The sequence below is a fragment of the Pristiophorus japonicus genome, chromosome 8 (assembly GCF_044704955.1).
Source record: "Pristiophorus japonicus isolate sPriJap1 chromosome 8, sPriJap1.hap1, whole genome shotgun sequence".
Lineage (NCBI taxonomy): Eukaryota > Metazoa > Chordata > Chondrichthyes > Pristiophoridae > Pristiophorus > Pristiophorus japonicus.
Genome location: NC_091984.1, coordinates 83,068,563 through 83,086,843, shown reverse-complemented (window position 1 = coordinate 83,086,843; position 18,281 = coordinate 83,068,563). Strand labels below are relative to the sequence as shown.

Sequence of the window (18,281 nt, the reverse complement as noted above, 5' to 3'; positions counted from 1 at the left end):
GCCGAGCAATTGGAGGGTCAGGTGAGCGAGAGCCCAGGATCTAGCTGTTGTTGGCCTTCCGCTCCTTGGGTTTGTCTCTGAAGAGTAACCCGCATCTACTTGGGATTACGGCGCATGTCCCTCTCCGTGTCTGAACACTGGACCAAGCACTTTCCCAGAGGTTGCCCGCCCTGTGGTTCCCTCTGCGTTTTGAAGCTTTGGCAGGTGGGGACACTTGCTGTTAGCGCTCCAGTTTATAAATGAAACGTTACTTCCAGGGAATTATTTGAGCTGTGGCAGCAATAAATTCAGGCCAACCAAGGTTTCTGCTAATTACAGAGCTGAATGTTTGGACGAGGATTGTCGGTCAGCAGCAAGTACAGATCTGGTGCATCAGTGATACGGTCAGTAGCAAAGTTTAAATACTTCAAATGGATGATAGTCCGGGGACAATTGTTTCATTTGCCAGCTTATTCTGCCTTCTGTATCCTTACTGTGATAGACAGATGCCAGCAGCACCGTCGTACATCATCCTTTAGTCATCATTCATTTTGGAAGCTTTGACAGGGAGTGGTGACTGTTTATTCACCTGTGTGACAAACCATAGCTGACCCCAACATTAACATGTATATACTTTCAGTAAGGCTCTCTGAATATGGGTCAGGAGTGGGAACCCTCAATGGTTTTCTTCTTTCGAACTTGGGCATACTGACTTGCCAAAGCTGGGCCTGCAGCAAGGTGGTAACCAGTGTTGGGCTGTAGAGATTTTAGGAAACAGGGCTTTAAGGTCAATTATAGCATCACTACTCACTACTACCCTAGCTCAGATCTGGTTACTCAGCATAGGCCAGGGATCGAACCCAGGCACCTTCCTGCACTTACATTAAGTAACGTAAAAAATTTTATACAGAAAAAAAATGCTCATTGTGTTACGGGATCCCAAATTTTTTCTAACATGAGAGGGGCCTCGGAAGCAAGAGGCCTGAAGATCGATAGAAATGGGTCCTTGGGCCACATCTGCATACTATACTCGGGGGTGAGCTGCCGACACTGGTCGCACCACCTATCTCCATGGGAAGGCGGTTCTGATTTTTTCCCAAAACTTACAATTAGTTGCCAGCTGTAGGGACTGCATTACATGGTAGTTGTGTTGGTTACCAGGTGAAGGGTGGTGATAACGGATAGGAATTTAAAAAAAAAGTTATTTGTGAAGCATTTTCAGATTCAGTAATATAGTTTTGGTATGATGTGTGACCTGTTAGAGATGAAATAACAGCATTAATGAGGTTTATAAACAGTCAATCTATATTGGTTTATGTTTGAAAAATTTAGCAACTTTTCATTTCTTACCAAATCTCATAATTTTTAAGGGTTTGTCTCATGATTTGAGATGGTGGTGTTGGCATTACTGATATTGTTCCAAAAAATTGCTTTGAGAAACGACCTAAAAATTATTAATATATTAAATGCCTTACAGCTAGCGCATTGAAGTGCTTTAAATATAAAGTGTAGTTATTAGGCCTCCTAATACTAGGTAGTGCTGTTGCACCTCTAAACTGTGTCTCCCTGCTCCATCCACAACCAGCTATCCTGCCTCTAATGCAATGTGTTTTCTACTATTTTAAATATTTTGAGCATTAAACCAGCATTGAATTGACATCTCCTGAACAAATTAATTACATTAAATCTGTTTTTGGCAGGCCAGCATGCAATTTACACAATGAGAACAATCGGGTTCAATTTAAAACAGCTTCTTTGAAAACCCATGGGCATCTCTGGAATAAATGAACCAAATAAAATTGGGCTGCACATAAATTTATGAAATTAAATCAGATTTTGTCAGACGCAGGCCAGCCATACATCAAATAATCTGCTGCAGAATAAATTAAATTGGACTATCCACTTTGCCCCCCTTTTTCTCCCAACATCCACTTAGGTCCTCCATATTCATTCTTCCTTCCAATTCATGTCACCAATTTATACTTATTTGAAACTGCAACCCATACACAAGTCCCATCCCAAAGCATACATCCACCAATCTTCCTATTCTCCAATACACCACCGATGCTCACTACCTCATATCTATTGTCTCGTTAGTACCCACTGCCCATATCCAAACTATTCCTTTCTCCCAAATGCCCACTCTCCCACAAATAGCCACTACATCTCCCAATATTTAATGCTATCTTTTTGGGTGTGCACCGTAGATATTTTCTCAGATTCATCGGGCTGTAATTTGCTGCCGCTATGGCTGCGGACAAGGTGCACACACGTCTATAGAGGCCACGCAACACATGGGTTTTCACGCGCAAAGCGCATGAGCGAAAACCCGGAACTTGCGATTGGTCAAGAATTTTCTTGACAGATAGTAGCCATCCCTGGGAAAATTTGGGCTATTTGCCCAACTTCTGCACAGCGAATGCCTGTGAAATTCTTACGCCTGGTAACAGAAAAATAAAATGTTATTCATAATTTATACATTAAAAAACCTTTTACAATAAAGGTACGTTTATTTTTAGCTTTTAAAACATGTAATGTTTTTTAAAACAAATTTTTGTTTTAAATATTTAATTAAATGCCATTTTAATTAATTTTAAATATGTGATGGTTTTATTTATTTATTTGAAGTGCAGAGGTATTTTTGGGGGTGTTCCAATTCATACTTATGGGGTTTCTGTACACACAGAATCCCTGTAAGCATGAATGGGGATTTCCTTCTTTCATTGGTTGGGCTGGCTCACGTGATCCCAGGGTTGCTTGCAAATGTGTGTGCCACTGAGATACATGGGCCTCTACCCGCCCGTACCTGGAGAGGCCCAGGACCGCGAGTCTCTGCACCTCCCGGACCACCAGGTATGTGGACCTTTTATTTGCAGATCGGAGGCTTTTCCCCACGGGAAGCCTGACTGCAAATTCAGGGTCAATATCACTACTCATTAGTGTAAACAGGTCTTGCATCTTTTGAATCCAGAGTATAACCTTTTCCACCCAATATCTAGGTAAATCAAAGTGAGATGCAGAGATTGTAACAAAGTACTCTTATTTTGTGTACTGGATACTAGAATGCATCACATACCGCCAATTCTCTAACCTCTTCAAAATGTAGACTGGCTATGCACACTTACCAGACTGAGAACTCAAATGATTTTATTTACATATTATCGATGAATAAACAGTATAAAACAATGAAATATATATTTCTCAACTTTCATAGATAAAAATTAAAATGCCATCCCTTTTTCTCTCAACATAGATTTTTTTCTAAAATATAGATTGACTTCTCATCCTGTAGAATAGGCAATGGTTTTGAAATCTAGCTCAGCGATCTCGTTCTCAGAAGATTCAGGCAGATCTGTCAAATACACTATCAGGCTAGAACCTATTCTTTGAAACCAAGTATCTCGCTCAACTGGTGAAAGGGTCTAATTTAGACCTCATTGAAGAGCTAGCATAGTCTGGTGAGTTGTTTTCTCATGCCAGTCTCGGAATCCCCTTAAGGCAAGTGTTTTTGGGAGCTCCCCATTATGCCAGAGTGGAGAGATGCTTGTAGACCCACAGGAATTTTCAGGAAGGTGAGTTGAGAAGATCATAGTGACAATGGGATGCTTCTAAATTCGGTGGTCTATTCTGACAGTCCATGAAGAGGATTGGTAGGGAGACCCCAGTCTCTATTCCCAGCCAAGTGTTTAAGCCTTGTATATGGGCCTCCCGCTTCATATTTTGGGTACTGAAGATGCTCAAGCCAAATCCACAAACTCTTGCTTGCCCAGAGGAACTTCAAGATGTGAATGTCCAGGTCTCGGAATTGCTGGGAGGGAACATCTGGTATATGCAAACGAAGCAAGAAAGGATATTCATTTTTTAAATTATATTCACACTATCCAGGAGTGATAGAAGTTTGTTGTTCCATCCAGTTAGCTGTGCATTTATATAAAGTCCCTCCCCGCCACCACCAAACCAAGGTCCTTTTGTACAAATTGCTGTATGCGCACAGAACACCCTATGAGGTACAGGCCCTCAGTTTTGAAGTAGCTGAGCTTGTAACCTCAAAAGTCCCCCAAGTTCTTTGTGAAATACTGGAGAGTGAAGTGGTTATACACAGTAGTATTTCATCAACGTACAGAGATACTTCATGCTCGGTCTCTCCAACCATCCCTCCATGCATGCCGCAGTGGACAAAGTTAATCATTGGTTCACTAATACCACATATGTTCTTATGATGAGCCTAGAAATTACCATAAGTAGGAGAAGCAGGAGTCGGCCATACGGACCCTTGAGCGTGCTCCGCCATTTAATACGACCATGACTGATCCGATCATGGACTCGGGTCCACTTCCCGGTCTGCTCCCCATAACCCCTCATCGGTTAAGAAACTGTTTATCTCTGTCTTAAATTTATTCAATGACCTAGCTTCCACAGCTCTGAGGCAGCGAATTCCACAGATTTAGAACCCTCTGAGAAAAGAAATTCCTCATCAGTTTTAAATGGGCGGCCCCTTATTCTAAAATTATGCCCCCTAGTTCTAGTCTCCCCTATCAGTGGAAACATCCTCTCTGCATCCACCTCGTCAAGCCCTCTCAAAATCTTATACGTTTCGATAAGATTACCTCTCATTCTTCTGAATTCCAATGAGTTGAGGCCCAACCTCCTCAACCTTTCCTCATAAGTCAACCCCCTCATCTCCGGAATCAACCTAGTGAACCTTCTCTGAACCTGAACTGCCTCCAAAGCAGTATATCCTTTCTTAAATATGGAAACCAAAATTGTACGCAGCATTCTAGGTGTGACCTCACCAATACCCTGTATAACTGTAGCAAGACTTCCCTGCTTTTATACTCCATCCCCTTTGCAATAAAGGCCAAGATTCCATTGGCCTTCCTGATCACTTGCTGTACCTGCATACTAACCTTTTGTGTTTCATGCACAAGTACCCCCAGGTCCCGCTGTACTGCAGCACTTTGCAATTTTTCTCCATTTAAATACAACAGAATCAAACTAATTTCAATAGTAATTAAGTAGCTTGTAACTTGAAACCTAATTGGTTTATTCTCGAATTTGAACATGTGGTAGAAAAAATGGATTTGGTCTTGTTTACCTCTAATTAAAAAGCAGACAGATATTACTCAGAATAGGATGGCATTTACCTCAAAATTTTGTTCCATTAAGTTTCCTCCTTTGCTCAGACTTTCCATTATAGCCTTATTTCTTAGGATATCCTCTTCACTGAGGTGCTCGCGACGTTTTCTCGATTCCAGAACAAGGCCATTTACAGAGTAAAAATCTGCCAAGAAGTTCCCAACTCGCTCCTATAGAATTTGTGTTTCTCAAAGTTAGGCGGTAATTTTATTTTATCAATTGCATTGCATCACATTTAAGTAGAATCAAGGGAAAGGAAAGTTGGTGAGTACTTCTGGAGACTAGCTTTAGCTGGGAGACTAGATTGGGTAGAGTCTAGTTTAGGACAAACTGTACAGTTAATGGAATTATGGTTTTGATTTGGCAATGACCTTTTCTCATTCCACACCCTGGGTTTCTATGACACCCAAGGAACTGCTATCTGTAAAGTTCTGTCCTCCATTCATGACCAAAGATTAAAAAAAGCACCTTAATTTCAGCTTCATATCTGCGCTGGTCCAGTTAACTTGAAATATGCAGTAGAGAGGTTTTGAAACTGGAGTTAATATTGTACATTACAACAGTGACTATACTTCAAAAAGTGCTTCATTGCCTATTGAGCACTTTAGATATCCCAAGGTCATGAAAGGCAAAAGGCACTATATAAATGCAAGTTCTTTCTTGCTTTGTAGCACTAGATTTATTTAACACAGTCACCAGACACAAAGCAGGTTGGGAAGGAAAGAAGAAGCACACATACATTCTCCAGTACAAACTATCACCAGCAACAACTAATCATCTTTGAGGTATTATGTTTTTCAATCTTCTTGAATTTCTCTGAACCATGCATCATACTCTCAGGCATCCACCAAATGTGCTTTAATACGATATGCCAGCAGGTTTATTAACACCACAGAGTGACCATTCCTCTCAGTAAAGAAATGCATGGCCTTCACTCGCTCACAGCTTGGATCATTGGTATTCATTATGTGATCCTGTCAAGAGTACTGCACTCCTCACAATTGATAAGGTACCACACAACAGACTAATGAATAAAGTCAGAGCATGCAGAGTCAGGGAACAAGTAGCAGAATGGATAGCTAGCTGGCTGCAACATAGTAAGCAGAGAGTGGGGGTAAAGAGTAGCTATTCAGAGTGGCAGAAGGTGGGAAGTGGAGTCTCAAGGATTAGTGCTGGGACCACTATTGTTCACAATTTATATTAACGATTTAGACTTTGGAAACAAAAACACAATTTCTAAAATTTGCAGACGACACCAAATTGGGAGAGATAGTCAACACGGAGGAGGATTGCAACAAATTATAAGATGATATTAATAAACTTGCAGAATAGGCATATAATTGGCAAATTAATTTCAACATAGATAAGTGTGAGGTATTACACTTCGGTCAGAAAAATAGGAAGATCACATATTACTTGGAAAATAAGAATCTAAATGGGGTAGAGGAGCAAAGGGATCTGGGAGTACAAATATACAAATCACTAAAGTTGGAATGCAGGTCAATAAGGCCATAACAAAAGCAAACCAAGCTCTTGGGTTTATTCCTAGATGGAATAGAATTAAAAAGTAGAGAAGTTGCTAAACTTGTAATGAACCTTGGTTAGACCACACTTGGAGTAGTGTACAGTTCTGGTCACCATATTATAAAAAGGATATAAAGGCACTGGACAGTGTTCGAAAAAGAATTACAAGGATGACACCAGAACTATGAGGTTATTCCCATCAGGAAAGGATGAACAGCTTGGGTCTCTTTTCTCAAAGAGAAGGGTGAGGGGTGACCTAATAGCGATCTTTAAAATTATGAAAGATCTGTCTCCACTTGTGGGGATGAGCAAAACTAGGTCACCAATATAAGATAGTCACCAAGAAATCAAGTAGAAATTCAGAAGAAACTTCTTTACTCAGAGAGTGGAACTCGCTAAGACAGAAAGCAGTTGAGGCGAATGGTGTAGATGCATTTAAGGGGAAGCTCGATTGGAGCATAAACACAGGTATGGATTGGTTGGGCTGAATGGCCTGTTTCTGTGCTGTATATTCCATGTAATTCTATGTAAAATTTAACATTTTGGAAAGCTTAATTTATACATTATATACCACTGGCATCATAAACGAAAGCTAACACTCATGAATAAAAGCAATCATACCGTTTTGTCTTCCCGGAAAAGCCAGCCTGTCTGCGCACGTGTGAAGGTAATAGATTTTGTAGATAACGTTGCTGAGTAAATATCACTACTCATCAAAATATCTACCTCCTCTTCAGTTTCCATCTCGGATTCCTGAAAGTAAATTATTAGTATATGAAGCTGGAAAACCGGAATAGTTGTGTACCCAAATAATTGCAGATTACAGAAATACTATAACTTAACTAAAGGCAGGCAGATTGATTTTTTTTTTATTATTGTCTAATGTACACAACTTATTTACATACACATACAAATATATAAAATCAATTTCTAATAGTTTTAGTAATACAGAATTTGTGGTTCTGGCTTCCAATTAGTTTAAGATTTTAAATCTGACAATACAAGAACATGTTTTTATATTTATGTTTCCAATTGTAAATTCAGTGCGCTGGAGGAGTGATAAGATGTGTTCATCAGGAATGTGTTCAGTAGTTGCTGCCATATTTCAGTTTGTGATTCATGCATTTAATTTAACACCAAAGTTACTTATAACTATATACACTCTTGAAAACACAAGACTATCAAGGTAACTTACCGTTGACGGAGTGATTTATTAATCCTACTCTCAATACTGTAATGTACAGGATGGGTAAACAACTGCACTGCTCAAATACAAATGAAAGCCCTTATTTTATTTTCCATTCAGTTGTGCAATTTTTCTGGACATTGCAGCATCATCACTAAGGATTCCTGAATTAAACAGGATCTGCAGCCATAATACTCGTATATGCCAGGATTTTGCACAAATAGATGTCAGTCTTTGCTCAGTGGTAGTACCCTCGCCACTCAATGCAGTTACAAAGTCGACTACAAACGAGCAAATAATCGAGGCTGATGCTTCAATGCAGTACTGAGGAAGTGCTGCACTCTAGAGGTGGTGTTTTTCAGTGTAGATGTTTTTCAGATTAGATGTTCAACATAAAGTGCGAGATAGAGAACGAGCGCACGAGCAAAGGAGGGAAAAGATAAATAATTGGGGTGCAAAGTGAGAGAAACAGAAATCCAGGGAGAAAGAAAAAAAACAGAACAGATAACAAAAAAAGCCAGAAATCAGGAGACAGGAAAAAAAAGAATCAACACAATAAAAGACAAAGACAGCAAATACTTAATAAAGCAACAGGTGTAAATAGTAACTTAAATATGATTATACAATCTTCGCTTTTTTTTCTATTTGCAGATGAATAAACATGCAAAGTACAAGGAGAATTCAATTGTATGAGTGGTCTCTGTGTTTGCACCCAAATAAATGCATAGGCCAAAACTCAAGAAAAGACCAATCATGATAGGGGATCACTGCAGTGTGTATGCCAAAACTGTTGTGAAATTCAGTATTATAATGTACACAACTGTGAGTATGCTCACAGGTTTATAGAACTGTTGCATTGTGAGTGGCTTAGCCAGTCACATGATGTTCACAAGACTCAATAAAAACCCAGTCAGTTGGGTCTAGGTCATCCACAATGAGGTATGCAGTTGTGAGCCTAATGGATGAACTGGTGATGTGTAGTGTGATTGTTAAACCTTTGTTAATAAACCAACTAGTTCTTAATAGCAACGTTGCTATGAATTCTTAAGCAAAGAACCCATGAAGCAAATACATTACAAGTATCTTTCTACAATTTTAGTAAATAACGTGTGAGAATAGATTTGTATACATGTATTAAGAAACATGAATCAATATGTAGCCAGTAAAGCTATTTATTACCAAAACATTTATCACTATTAATTATACAAGCTGCAGTAATACATCTTATTTAATGAATATGTGCAGGCTGACCATAGGTAACCACCATGACTAAATACAAAGTTGACAGATGCTATTCATACAGCACAAAACTCACCTCATGATGTATTCGCTGGTAAACCTTCTGCTCGTTGTCTAATACTATGAAAGATTCAGAGGGTATTGCATCACCATTGAAAATGAAACTCAAATCTCCACGTTGACACTTCATATCAGTAAAGTCTATTAGAGTTGTGTCGAGCCTGAAAATACACATTAAAGTCATAAGGATTTGGCATTTATTAACATATGTACTGTGGTGGCTTACAATCCAATTGTTTTTTGTTTTTTCATTCATGTACTTTACTATTTATGAACTTTCAAAATTTTCTGCATTAAGAGATCAGTGATCTCTTATGCAGAAAATCTTTCACCGGATAATATCTTTATTTGTATGGTTTCTGAATAAGAAAGTGCAACAAAAATTTTCTGTTAATTTATTTATAATAATTTGTGATTTTGTTGAACTATGCTAGAAAGCCACCTCACCAACACAATATAGAACAAATATCTGTGCAATATTCGTTTAATGGATTTAATGCTGTGCTTAGATTGCATCCACTGGTATCGTACCAACCATTTGTGTGGAATACTGCAAGTCCACAGCTGTGGTTGAGGTGCCTTAGGCACATGTTAAAGCTTGAAGCCCAGATCAGTTTATACACAAGCTGTCTTATGAATGATTTTATGAAAGATCCGTGCAGATGGGTACCCTGAGATGAGAGTATCTGAATTAGGCCAGTAGGATCTGTAAACTAAACTCAATTAACAGACAGTCTTGAGACCACCATCTGATGAACTGTGGTCAAACTAGAAGACATTGGAAAGTATATAGGAGATCACCAAGGTAGACAGTTCAATTGTAACAGATTCATGGGTACGGTAGCACAATGTTACTGTATTAGTAATCTAGATATCTGTACTAATAATCCAGAGAATGTGTTCAAATCCCATTATGACAATTTGAGAATTTGAATTCAGTTTAAAATAAATCTGTAAATTAAAAAAACTGTCATCAGTAAAGTGATCATGAGGCTGTCGGATCGTCGTTAAAAACCCAACTGGGAAGGAAAGAAACCTGCCATCCTTACCCATCTGGCCTAACTGTGACTCTAGTTCCACACCAACGTGGCTGACTTTTAACTGCCTTCTGAAGTGGTTTAGCAAGTTGTAACAAACCACTTCAATGCAGTGGTTCAAAAAGGCATCTTCTCAGGGGCAACTAGGGAAGGGAAATGAATGCCAGACTGGTCAACAATGCCCAGATCGCAAGAATTAATATAAAGAAAGATTCATGAAGAATCTTGCATCCAGAATGTGCTTTCTAGCATTGGTTGACTTCTGCACCTTATTCTTTAAGAAAATAGGATGTGAAACGAATTTACCTGATGTTTATACCCTGTTTGTAAATTTTACAAGCATCTGAAGGCAGAATTCTGGAAAGTAAAGGCACTGTAATAGAGAAAGGGTAGAAAAAGGTTGCTATACTGACTTAAATTGTGTATTTAAAAATTCTATAACAATTGAAGAATGCTGCATATGGTTTTTAACAAGCTATCAAATGTTCTTAATAATTCACATTAAAACATTTGTTTAGTGAAATAAAGATGGTACAAGAAACATCAATAGGAAATCATTCATACAAAATCTTTACTGTGCAACTAAATCAATGCAATCTTTAATTAATATGGCAGCTTTGGGAACTTGAGCATTTAAAACCTGCCTCGTACAAAGCTGTATCCACAGTACTGAACATTACATAAACATGTCAATTAGCATCCAGGACCACTGCTGAATCAGGAGTCTGTGGTTCATGTGAACTAAGTAGTTACATTTAGAGCTCTTATTGAGAGAGAGTGGAATCATTTTTTTTAAACTATGCAATGCTTAAATAATTGAAGGTTTCTGCTAACTAGATGGCATGATAAAGTACTTCACACAAAGCACATCCATCCATCAGTAACATTTTCTTCGGAGTTTTGAAGTTACAATAATAATTAGACAGTCCAAAGGTGAAACTGTACACTCACCAAATTGGAGTAAACAAATATAGCTTTGTAGTGTACCAGAAATCATGCAAATAAATTAAAATGACTATGCAACCGGAATAAACTTGCCTTTAAAAGGAGATTGAAAGTGATTACTTTCATACTAGTGACAGAACAATTTAAATTGCTTAATACAATCTGGATGTCGTTCCACACATACTTTTCCTACTGTAGTTTATGGTTTTAAAGCAAGCAAGTGGTTTTCCTTCTTAAAAGGAGCCTTAATTGTTTGAATAATGGACCTTACACCGCTCACCAAACAAATATTGCATTTCATATGATAATGCTAAACAACTTGGTAGAAACAGTGGCTCGCATCCAAAATGTTATATTTTTAAAAGTTTGAAATAAGAGCACTAGTTTGGAATTGTGTATAAAAAATTTACCAAAAGGACACAACAATCAATACTTACCCCAGCTTTGAAAATCCCAGTGGAGTTCTAAATAAAAATCCCCTAGCTAAAAAAATAAAGATATAAACAAAGTTACCTCTTAAGTAACAGACTGATTCTACTTTAACTGATCTTTCATGTATGATCATGGAAATTTTACAATGGCAACAAATAACTTTTATCTCAATTTACTTCGTGCAAATTGAGCTATAACATTCAATATTTTAAATCAGTGATTTTCAAACTATTGCAATGTGAGGTATTTACACAAGGCTCAAGGAGGGGCTGGAACGACCAGACTCAACAATGTTTAACCTGAATGATTCTGGAAAGTGTAGTAAACTTGGAAGTGTTTAGAGGAAGATAGTAATGGATTTCAAGCAGGCATAGATAGGCTGGTGGAATGGGGGACGACGACACATGGGCAGATGAAAATCAACGCAGAAAAGTGTGAGGCGATAACACTTTGGTAGGAAGGATGAGGAAAGACAATACAAGTTAATGGTACACAGCTGGGGTACTGCCCACAATTTTGGGCACCACACTTTAGGAAGGACGTGAAGGCTTTGGTGAGGTTTACTAGAATGGCTCCAGGGATGAGGGATTACGGTTACGCGGATAGACAGGAAAAGCTGGGATTGTTCTCCTTAGAGCAGAGAAAGCCAAAAGGAGATTTGATAGAGGTGTTGAAAATCATGAAGGGTTTAGATAGAGTAAATAAAGAGAAATTGTTTTCAAAGGCTGAAGGGTCAATAACCAATGTGCACAGATTTAAGGTGATTGACAAAAGAACCAGAGGTGACAAAAGGAAAAACTTTGTTACACAAGAGTGGTTAGGATTTGGAATGCACTGCCTGTTAGGGTGGTGGAAACTGATTCAATAGTAGCTACAAAAGGGAATGGGATAAATACTTGAAGGAAAAACATTGAAGGGATATGGGGAAAGAGCAGGGGAGTGGGACCAACTGAATTGCTCCGGCGCAGACTTGATGGGCCAAATGGCTTCCTTCTGTGCTGTACTATCCTATGATTCTATGGTAACTACAATGGTTCTTCCCAACTGCTTGGAGTCAATGTCAGTCACATCAAATGTTAGCACAGCTACACAATGGTTTAGTTTGTAGTTGTTCTTTTAAGATTCCACCCTTCATTTTTGCCTTTTCAGCTGCTGCAGTGGCCCACTCCCCTTAGCCCACAAACACAAAGTGCTGCAGAGACAAACAGGGGAACAGTGAAACAGGGGTATAAGAGAGGAGAGGAAAGAGAGTGAAGAGAATTTAGTGGAGACGGACTTTCTAAAAGTTTTTTTTAAAGTTCCACAGGAAAAGCTGCTCGTTAAGCTTAAAGTAGTGAAAATAAAGCCTGGAAATGGATGAAGAACAGTCTAAAAGGATAGTAAGTAGCAGGTACTTGTTAAGAGAAGTGAGGTGGGAAATCCCCCAAAGATCAGCGTTGGGATGCCTGGGTTTATCCTTGCATCCTTTTTTGAACAAGGGTGTAACTGGTACACTCATAATAAAGGATGAAACTGAATACTGTGTACAATGAGCAAGTGTGACCTTAGCTCCTTTAATAAGACTCCAGAGTGCAGGTACCTCATGAGTGGCCTGCTTATATACTGTGCTCCCACGGGATGCTGGGATCCCTTGGGACTCCAACAGGTGGGCCCTCTGGTGGCCAGGTGTCATGCAGGTTACAAAGGGTTAAATACATAACAGTAACATTTGTAGTTAACCATTTGAATTCAGAGTATAATGCAAATTGGTTAATTTTGCAGAGAAAACCAAAAAGGAGGTGGGGGGGCAGTTGAATCTGAGGCATCCACAGGCCCACAGAATGTTAGATAGCATGCTAATGGGCAGAACAATGGCATAAGAAATTTGATACAGACAAGTGCAATTACCAACTTTAGTACAGGGTATTGAAATTATTATAGGTGAAATTGAAAGAGATCTAGGGGTGTTAGTAGGCTTGGTGTCAATGTTTCTGGAGGCAGAGGGCATGGCTGAGGTACTAAATGAGTACTGTGCATCTGTCTTCACCAAGGAAGATGTTGCCAAAGTCAGTGAAAGAGGAGATGGTGGAGATACTGGATGAGATAAGAATTGATAAGGAGGAGGTAGGTACTCGAAAGTCTGTCTGTACTTAAGTTGATAAGTCACCAGGAACAGATGGGAAGCATCCTAGGAAGCTGAGGGAAGTAAAAGGTGGAAATCACAGAGGTACTGGCCATAACCTTCCAATTCTCCTTAGATACGGGGGTGCTGCCAGAGGACTGGAGAACTACAAATGTTATACCCTTGTTCAAAAAAGGATGCAAGGATAAACCCAGCAACTACAGGCCAGTCAGTTTAACCTCAATAGTGGGGAAGCTTTTAGAAATGATAATCAGGGACAAGGTTAACAGTCACTTGGACAAGTGTGTATTAATTAAGGAAAGCCAGCGTGGACTTGTTAAAGGCAAATTGTGTTTAACAAACTCGATCAAATTTTTTGATGAGGTAACAGAGAAGGTTGATGAGGGCAATGCGGTTGACGTGGTGTACATGGATTTCCAAAAGGCGTTCGTCAAAGTGCCACATAATAGGCTTGCCAGCAAGATTGAAGCCCATGGAATAAAGGGACAATGGCAGCATGGATAAAGTGACAGGAAACAGACAGTAGTGGTGAACAGTTGTTTTTCAGACTGGAGGAAGGTAGACGGTGGTGTTCCTCAGGGATCGGTAGTAGGACCACTGCTTTTCATAACATATATTGATTACTTGGACTTGGGTGTTCAGGGCAAAAATTTCTAAATGTGCAGATGGCCCAAAACCCGGAATTATAGTGAACAGTGAGGATAGCGATAGACTTCAAGAAGACAGGCTGGTGAAATGGACAGACACGTGGCAGATTAAATTTAACGCAGAAAAGTGCGAAGTGATACATTTTGGTAGGAAGAATGAGGAGAGGCAATATAAACTAAAGGGTGCAATTCTAAATGAGGTGCAGGAATAGAGTGACCATGGGGTATATGTGCACAAATTGCTGGACGGTGGTAGGGCAGTTTGAGAAAGCAGGTAAAAAAGCATACAGGATCCTAGGCTTCATAAATAGAGGCACAGAGTACAAAAGCAAGGAAGTTATGATGAATCTTTATAAAACACTGGTTCGGCCTCAACTGGAGTATTGCGTCCAATTCTTGGCACCGCACTTTAGGAAGGATGTGAAGGCCTAAGAGATGGTGCAGAAAAGATTTCAAAAGGGAATTGGATAAGTACCTGAAGGGGAAAAAAATGGCTACAGAAAAAGGGTGGGGCAGTGGGACTAGCTGAAGTGTTCTTGCAGAGAGCCAGCATGGGTTTGACGAGCTATATGGGCTTCTTCTGTGTTGTAATCATTCTATAAATCTATGATTTCCAATCATTGTAAAGCAACAATCCAGGAGGCAAATGTAGCTAAAACAGAGTACAAGCCATACGGCCTCTTGAGCCTGCTCCGCTAATCAATAAAATCATGGCTGATCTACATCAACTCCACTTTCCCGATCCCCATATCCCTCGGTTGCCCTAGTGTCCAAAAAGCTATCAAACTCAATCATAAATGTACTCAACATCCACAGCCCTCTAGGGTAGAGAATTCCAAAGATTCACAACCACTGTGTGAAGAAATTTCTCCTCACCTCTGTTCTAAATAGTCAACTCCTTTTCCTGAGACTATGGGCCCAAGTTTTGGCATCTGGTGAAAACGGCGCACCTCCGAGACTTACGTGACCTGACTACATCAATTCGCTGGTCCACCTGGACCATGGCATGGAGTGATGTGGCGCAGCATAGTCTCCCTGGGGAGGAGACTGCCTGCAGGGGGTAGGGCTAGGGATCATGCCTTCTTCTCCGAGCCGGCAGTGTTGCGCAGGTGCGCCTGCGCAATGGCTTGGGGGGGGGGGGGGGGGGAGCGGGAAGTTGGGGGGGGGGGGGGGAAGTGGGGGGGGGGAAGTGGGGGGGGGGGGAAGTGGGGGGGGGGGGAAGTGGGGGGGGAAGTGGGGGGGGGGAGGGGGTGGGGGGAAGGGGGAAGTGGGGGGGAAGGGGGAAGTGGGGGGGAAGGGGGAAGTGGGGGGGGAAGGGGAAAGTGGGGGGGAAGGGGAAAGTGGGGGTGGAAGGGGAAAGTGGGGGGGGGAAGGGGAAAGTGGGGGGGGGGAAGGGGAAAGTGGGGGGGGGAAGGGGAAAGTGGGGGGGGGAGGGAAAGTGGGGGGGGGAGAGAAAAGTGGGGGGGGAGAGAAAAGTGGGGGGGGAGGGAAAAGTGGGGGGGAAGGGAAAAGTGGGGGGGAAGGGAAAAGTGGGGGGAAGGGAAAGTGGGGGGGGGGGGGAAAGTGGGGGGGGGAGGGGAAAGTGGGGGGGGGAAGTGGGGGGAAGTGGGGGGGAGGGGAAAGTGGGGGGGGAGGGGAAAGTGGGGGGGGAGGGGAAAGTGGGGGGGAGGGGAAAGTGGGGGGGGGAGGGGAAAGTGGGGGGGGAGGGGAAAGTGGGGGGGGAGGGGAAAGTGGGGGGGGGAGGGGAAAGTGGGGGGGGGAGGGGAAAGTGGGGGGGGAAGGGAAAGTGTGGGGGGGGAAGGGGAAAGTGGGGGGTTAAAGTGGGGGAGGGTAAAGTGGGGGGGGGAGGGTAAAGTGGGGGGGGGAGGGTAAAGTGGGGGGGGGAAGTGGGGAGCGGTGGGGGGGAGTGGGGAGCGGTGGGGGGGGAAGTGGGGAGCGGTGGGGGGGAAGTGGGGAGCGGTGGGGGGGAAGTGGGGAGCGGAGGGGGGGAAGTGGGGAGCGGAGGGGGGAAGTGGGGAGCGGAGGGGGGAAGTGGGGAGCGGAGGGGGGAAGTGGGGAGCGGGGGGGAAGTGGGGAGCGGAGAGGGAAAGTGGGGAGCGGAGGGGGAAAGTGGGGAGCGGAGGGGGAAAGTGGGGAGCGGAGGGGGAAAGTGGGGAGCGGAGGGGGAAAGTGGGGAGCGGAGGGGGAAAGTGGGGAGCGGAGGGGGAAAGTGGGGAGCGGAGGGGGAAAGTGGGGAGCGGAGGGGGAAAGTGGGGAGCGGAGGGGGAAAGTGGGGAGCGGAGGGGGAAAGTGGGGAGCGGAGGGGGAAAGTGGGGAGCGGAGGGGGAAAGTGGGGAGCGGAGGGGGGAAGTGGGGAGCGGGGGGGGGGAAGTGGGGAGCGGGGGGAAGTGGGGAGCGGGGGGAAGTGGGGAGCGGGGGGAAGTGGGGAGCGGGGGGAAGTGGGGAGCGGGGGGAAGTGGGGAGCGGGGGGAAGTGGGGAGCGGGGGGAAGTGGGGAGCGGGGGGAAGTGGGGAGCGGGGGGAAGTGGGGAGCGGGGGGAAGTGGGGAGCGGGGGGAAGTGGGGAGCGGGGGGAAGTGGGGAGCGGGGGGGAGTGGGGAGCGGGGGGGGAGTGGGGAGCGGGGGGGGGAGTGGGGAGCGGGGGGGGGAGTGGGGAGCGGGGGGGGGAGTGGGGGGGGGGAGTGGGGAGCGGGGGGAGAAGTGGGGGAGCGGGGGGAGAAGTGGGAGCGGGGGGAGAAGTGGGGAGCGGGGGGAAGTGGGGAGCGGGGGGAAGTGGGGAGCGGGGGGGAAGTGGGGAGCGGGGGGGAAGTGGGGAGCGGGGGGGAAGTGGGGAGCGGGGGGGCGGGGGAAGTGGGGAGCGGGGGGGAAGTGGGGAGCGGGGGGGAAGTGGGGAGCGGGGGGGAAGTGGGAGCGGGGGGGAAGTGGGGAGCGGGGGGGGAAGTGGGGAGCGGGGGGGGGAAGTGGGGAGCGGGGGGGAAGTGGGGAGCGGGGGGGAAGTGGGGAGCGGGGGGGAAGTGGGGAGCGGGGGGGGAAGTGGGGAGCGGGGGGGGGAAGTGGGGAGCGGGGGGGGGAGTGGGGAGCGGGGGGGGAGTGGGGAGCGGGGGGGGAAGTGGGGAGCGGGGGGGAAGTGGGGAGCGGGGGGGGGAGTGGGAGCGGGGGGGGAAGTGGGGAGCGGGGGGGAAGTGGGGAGCGGGGGGGGAAGTGGGGAGCGGGGGGGAAGTGGGGAGCGGGGGGAAGTGGGGAGCGGGGGGGAAGTGGGGAGCGGGGGGGAAGTGGGGAGCGGGGGGGAAGTGGGGAGCGGGGGGGAAGTGGGGAGCAGGGGGGGGAAGTGGGAGCAGGGGGGAAGTGGGGAGCAGGGGGGGGAGCGCAGTGGGGGGAAAGCGCAGGGGGGGAAGCGCAGTGGGGGGGGAAGCGCAGTGGGGGGGAAGCGCAGTGGGGGGAAAGCGCAGGGGGGGAGCGCAGGGGGGGAAAGCGCAGGGGGGGGAAAGCGCAGGGGGGGGAAGCGGTGAGCGGGGGGGAAGCGGGGAGCGGGGGGGAAGCGGGAGCGGGGGAAGCGGGGAGCGGGGGGGAAGCGGGGAGCGGGGGGAAGCGGGGAGCGGGGGGGAAGCGGGGAGCGGGGGGAAGCGGGGAGCGGGGGGGAAGCGGGGAGCGGGGGGGGAAGCGGGGAGCAGGGGGGCTTGGGGGGGAGCGGGAGGGTTGGGGGGAACTCAATGATCGAAGGGCCGGAGGAGAGAGCAGGGTGCCTCCTTCCAGCCTCTCCCCCACACACACACAACCACCTCCACACACACCCCCCTCCCCCCCATCACACCCCACCCCTCCCCCACACACCCCTCCTCCCCTCACACTCCCCCCTCCCCTCCCCCTCCCCCTCACCCTCCCCCCCCCCCCTCACCCTCCCCCCCCTCCCCCTCACCCTCCCCCCCCCCTCCCCACTCCCACACAGACACCCCCCCCCCTCCACCCCCACACAGGC

At 45.1% G+C, this 18,281-nt stretch overlaps 1 protein-coding gene across 1 annotated transcript in view; it reads right to left on the bottom strand.

Moving 5' to 3' along the window:
• Positions 1–18,281, bottom strand: part of ankrd13c (ankyrin repeat domain 13C) — a 143,931-nt gene that overhangs the window by 38,686 nt on the left and 86,964 nt on the right. Inside the window, exons 5-9 of the mRNA XM_070886980.1 lie at positions 11,544–11,589; positions 10,468–10,534; positions 9,141–9,285; positions 7,261–7,392; positions 5,124–5,285 (exon numbers count right to left, since the gene is read on the bottom strand). Coding sequence (XP_070743081.1) covers positions 5,124–5,285; positions 7,261–7,392; positions 9,141–9,285; positions 10,468–10,534; positions 11,544–11,589 — 552 coding nt within the window. The remainder of the gene's footprint in view (positions 1–5,123; positions 5,286–7,260; positions 7,393–9,140; positions 9,286–10,467; positions 10,535–11,543; positions 11,590–18,281) is intronic.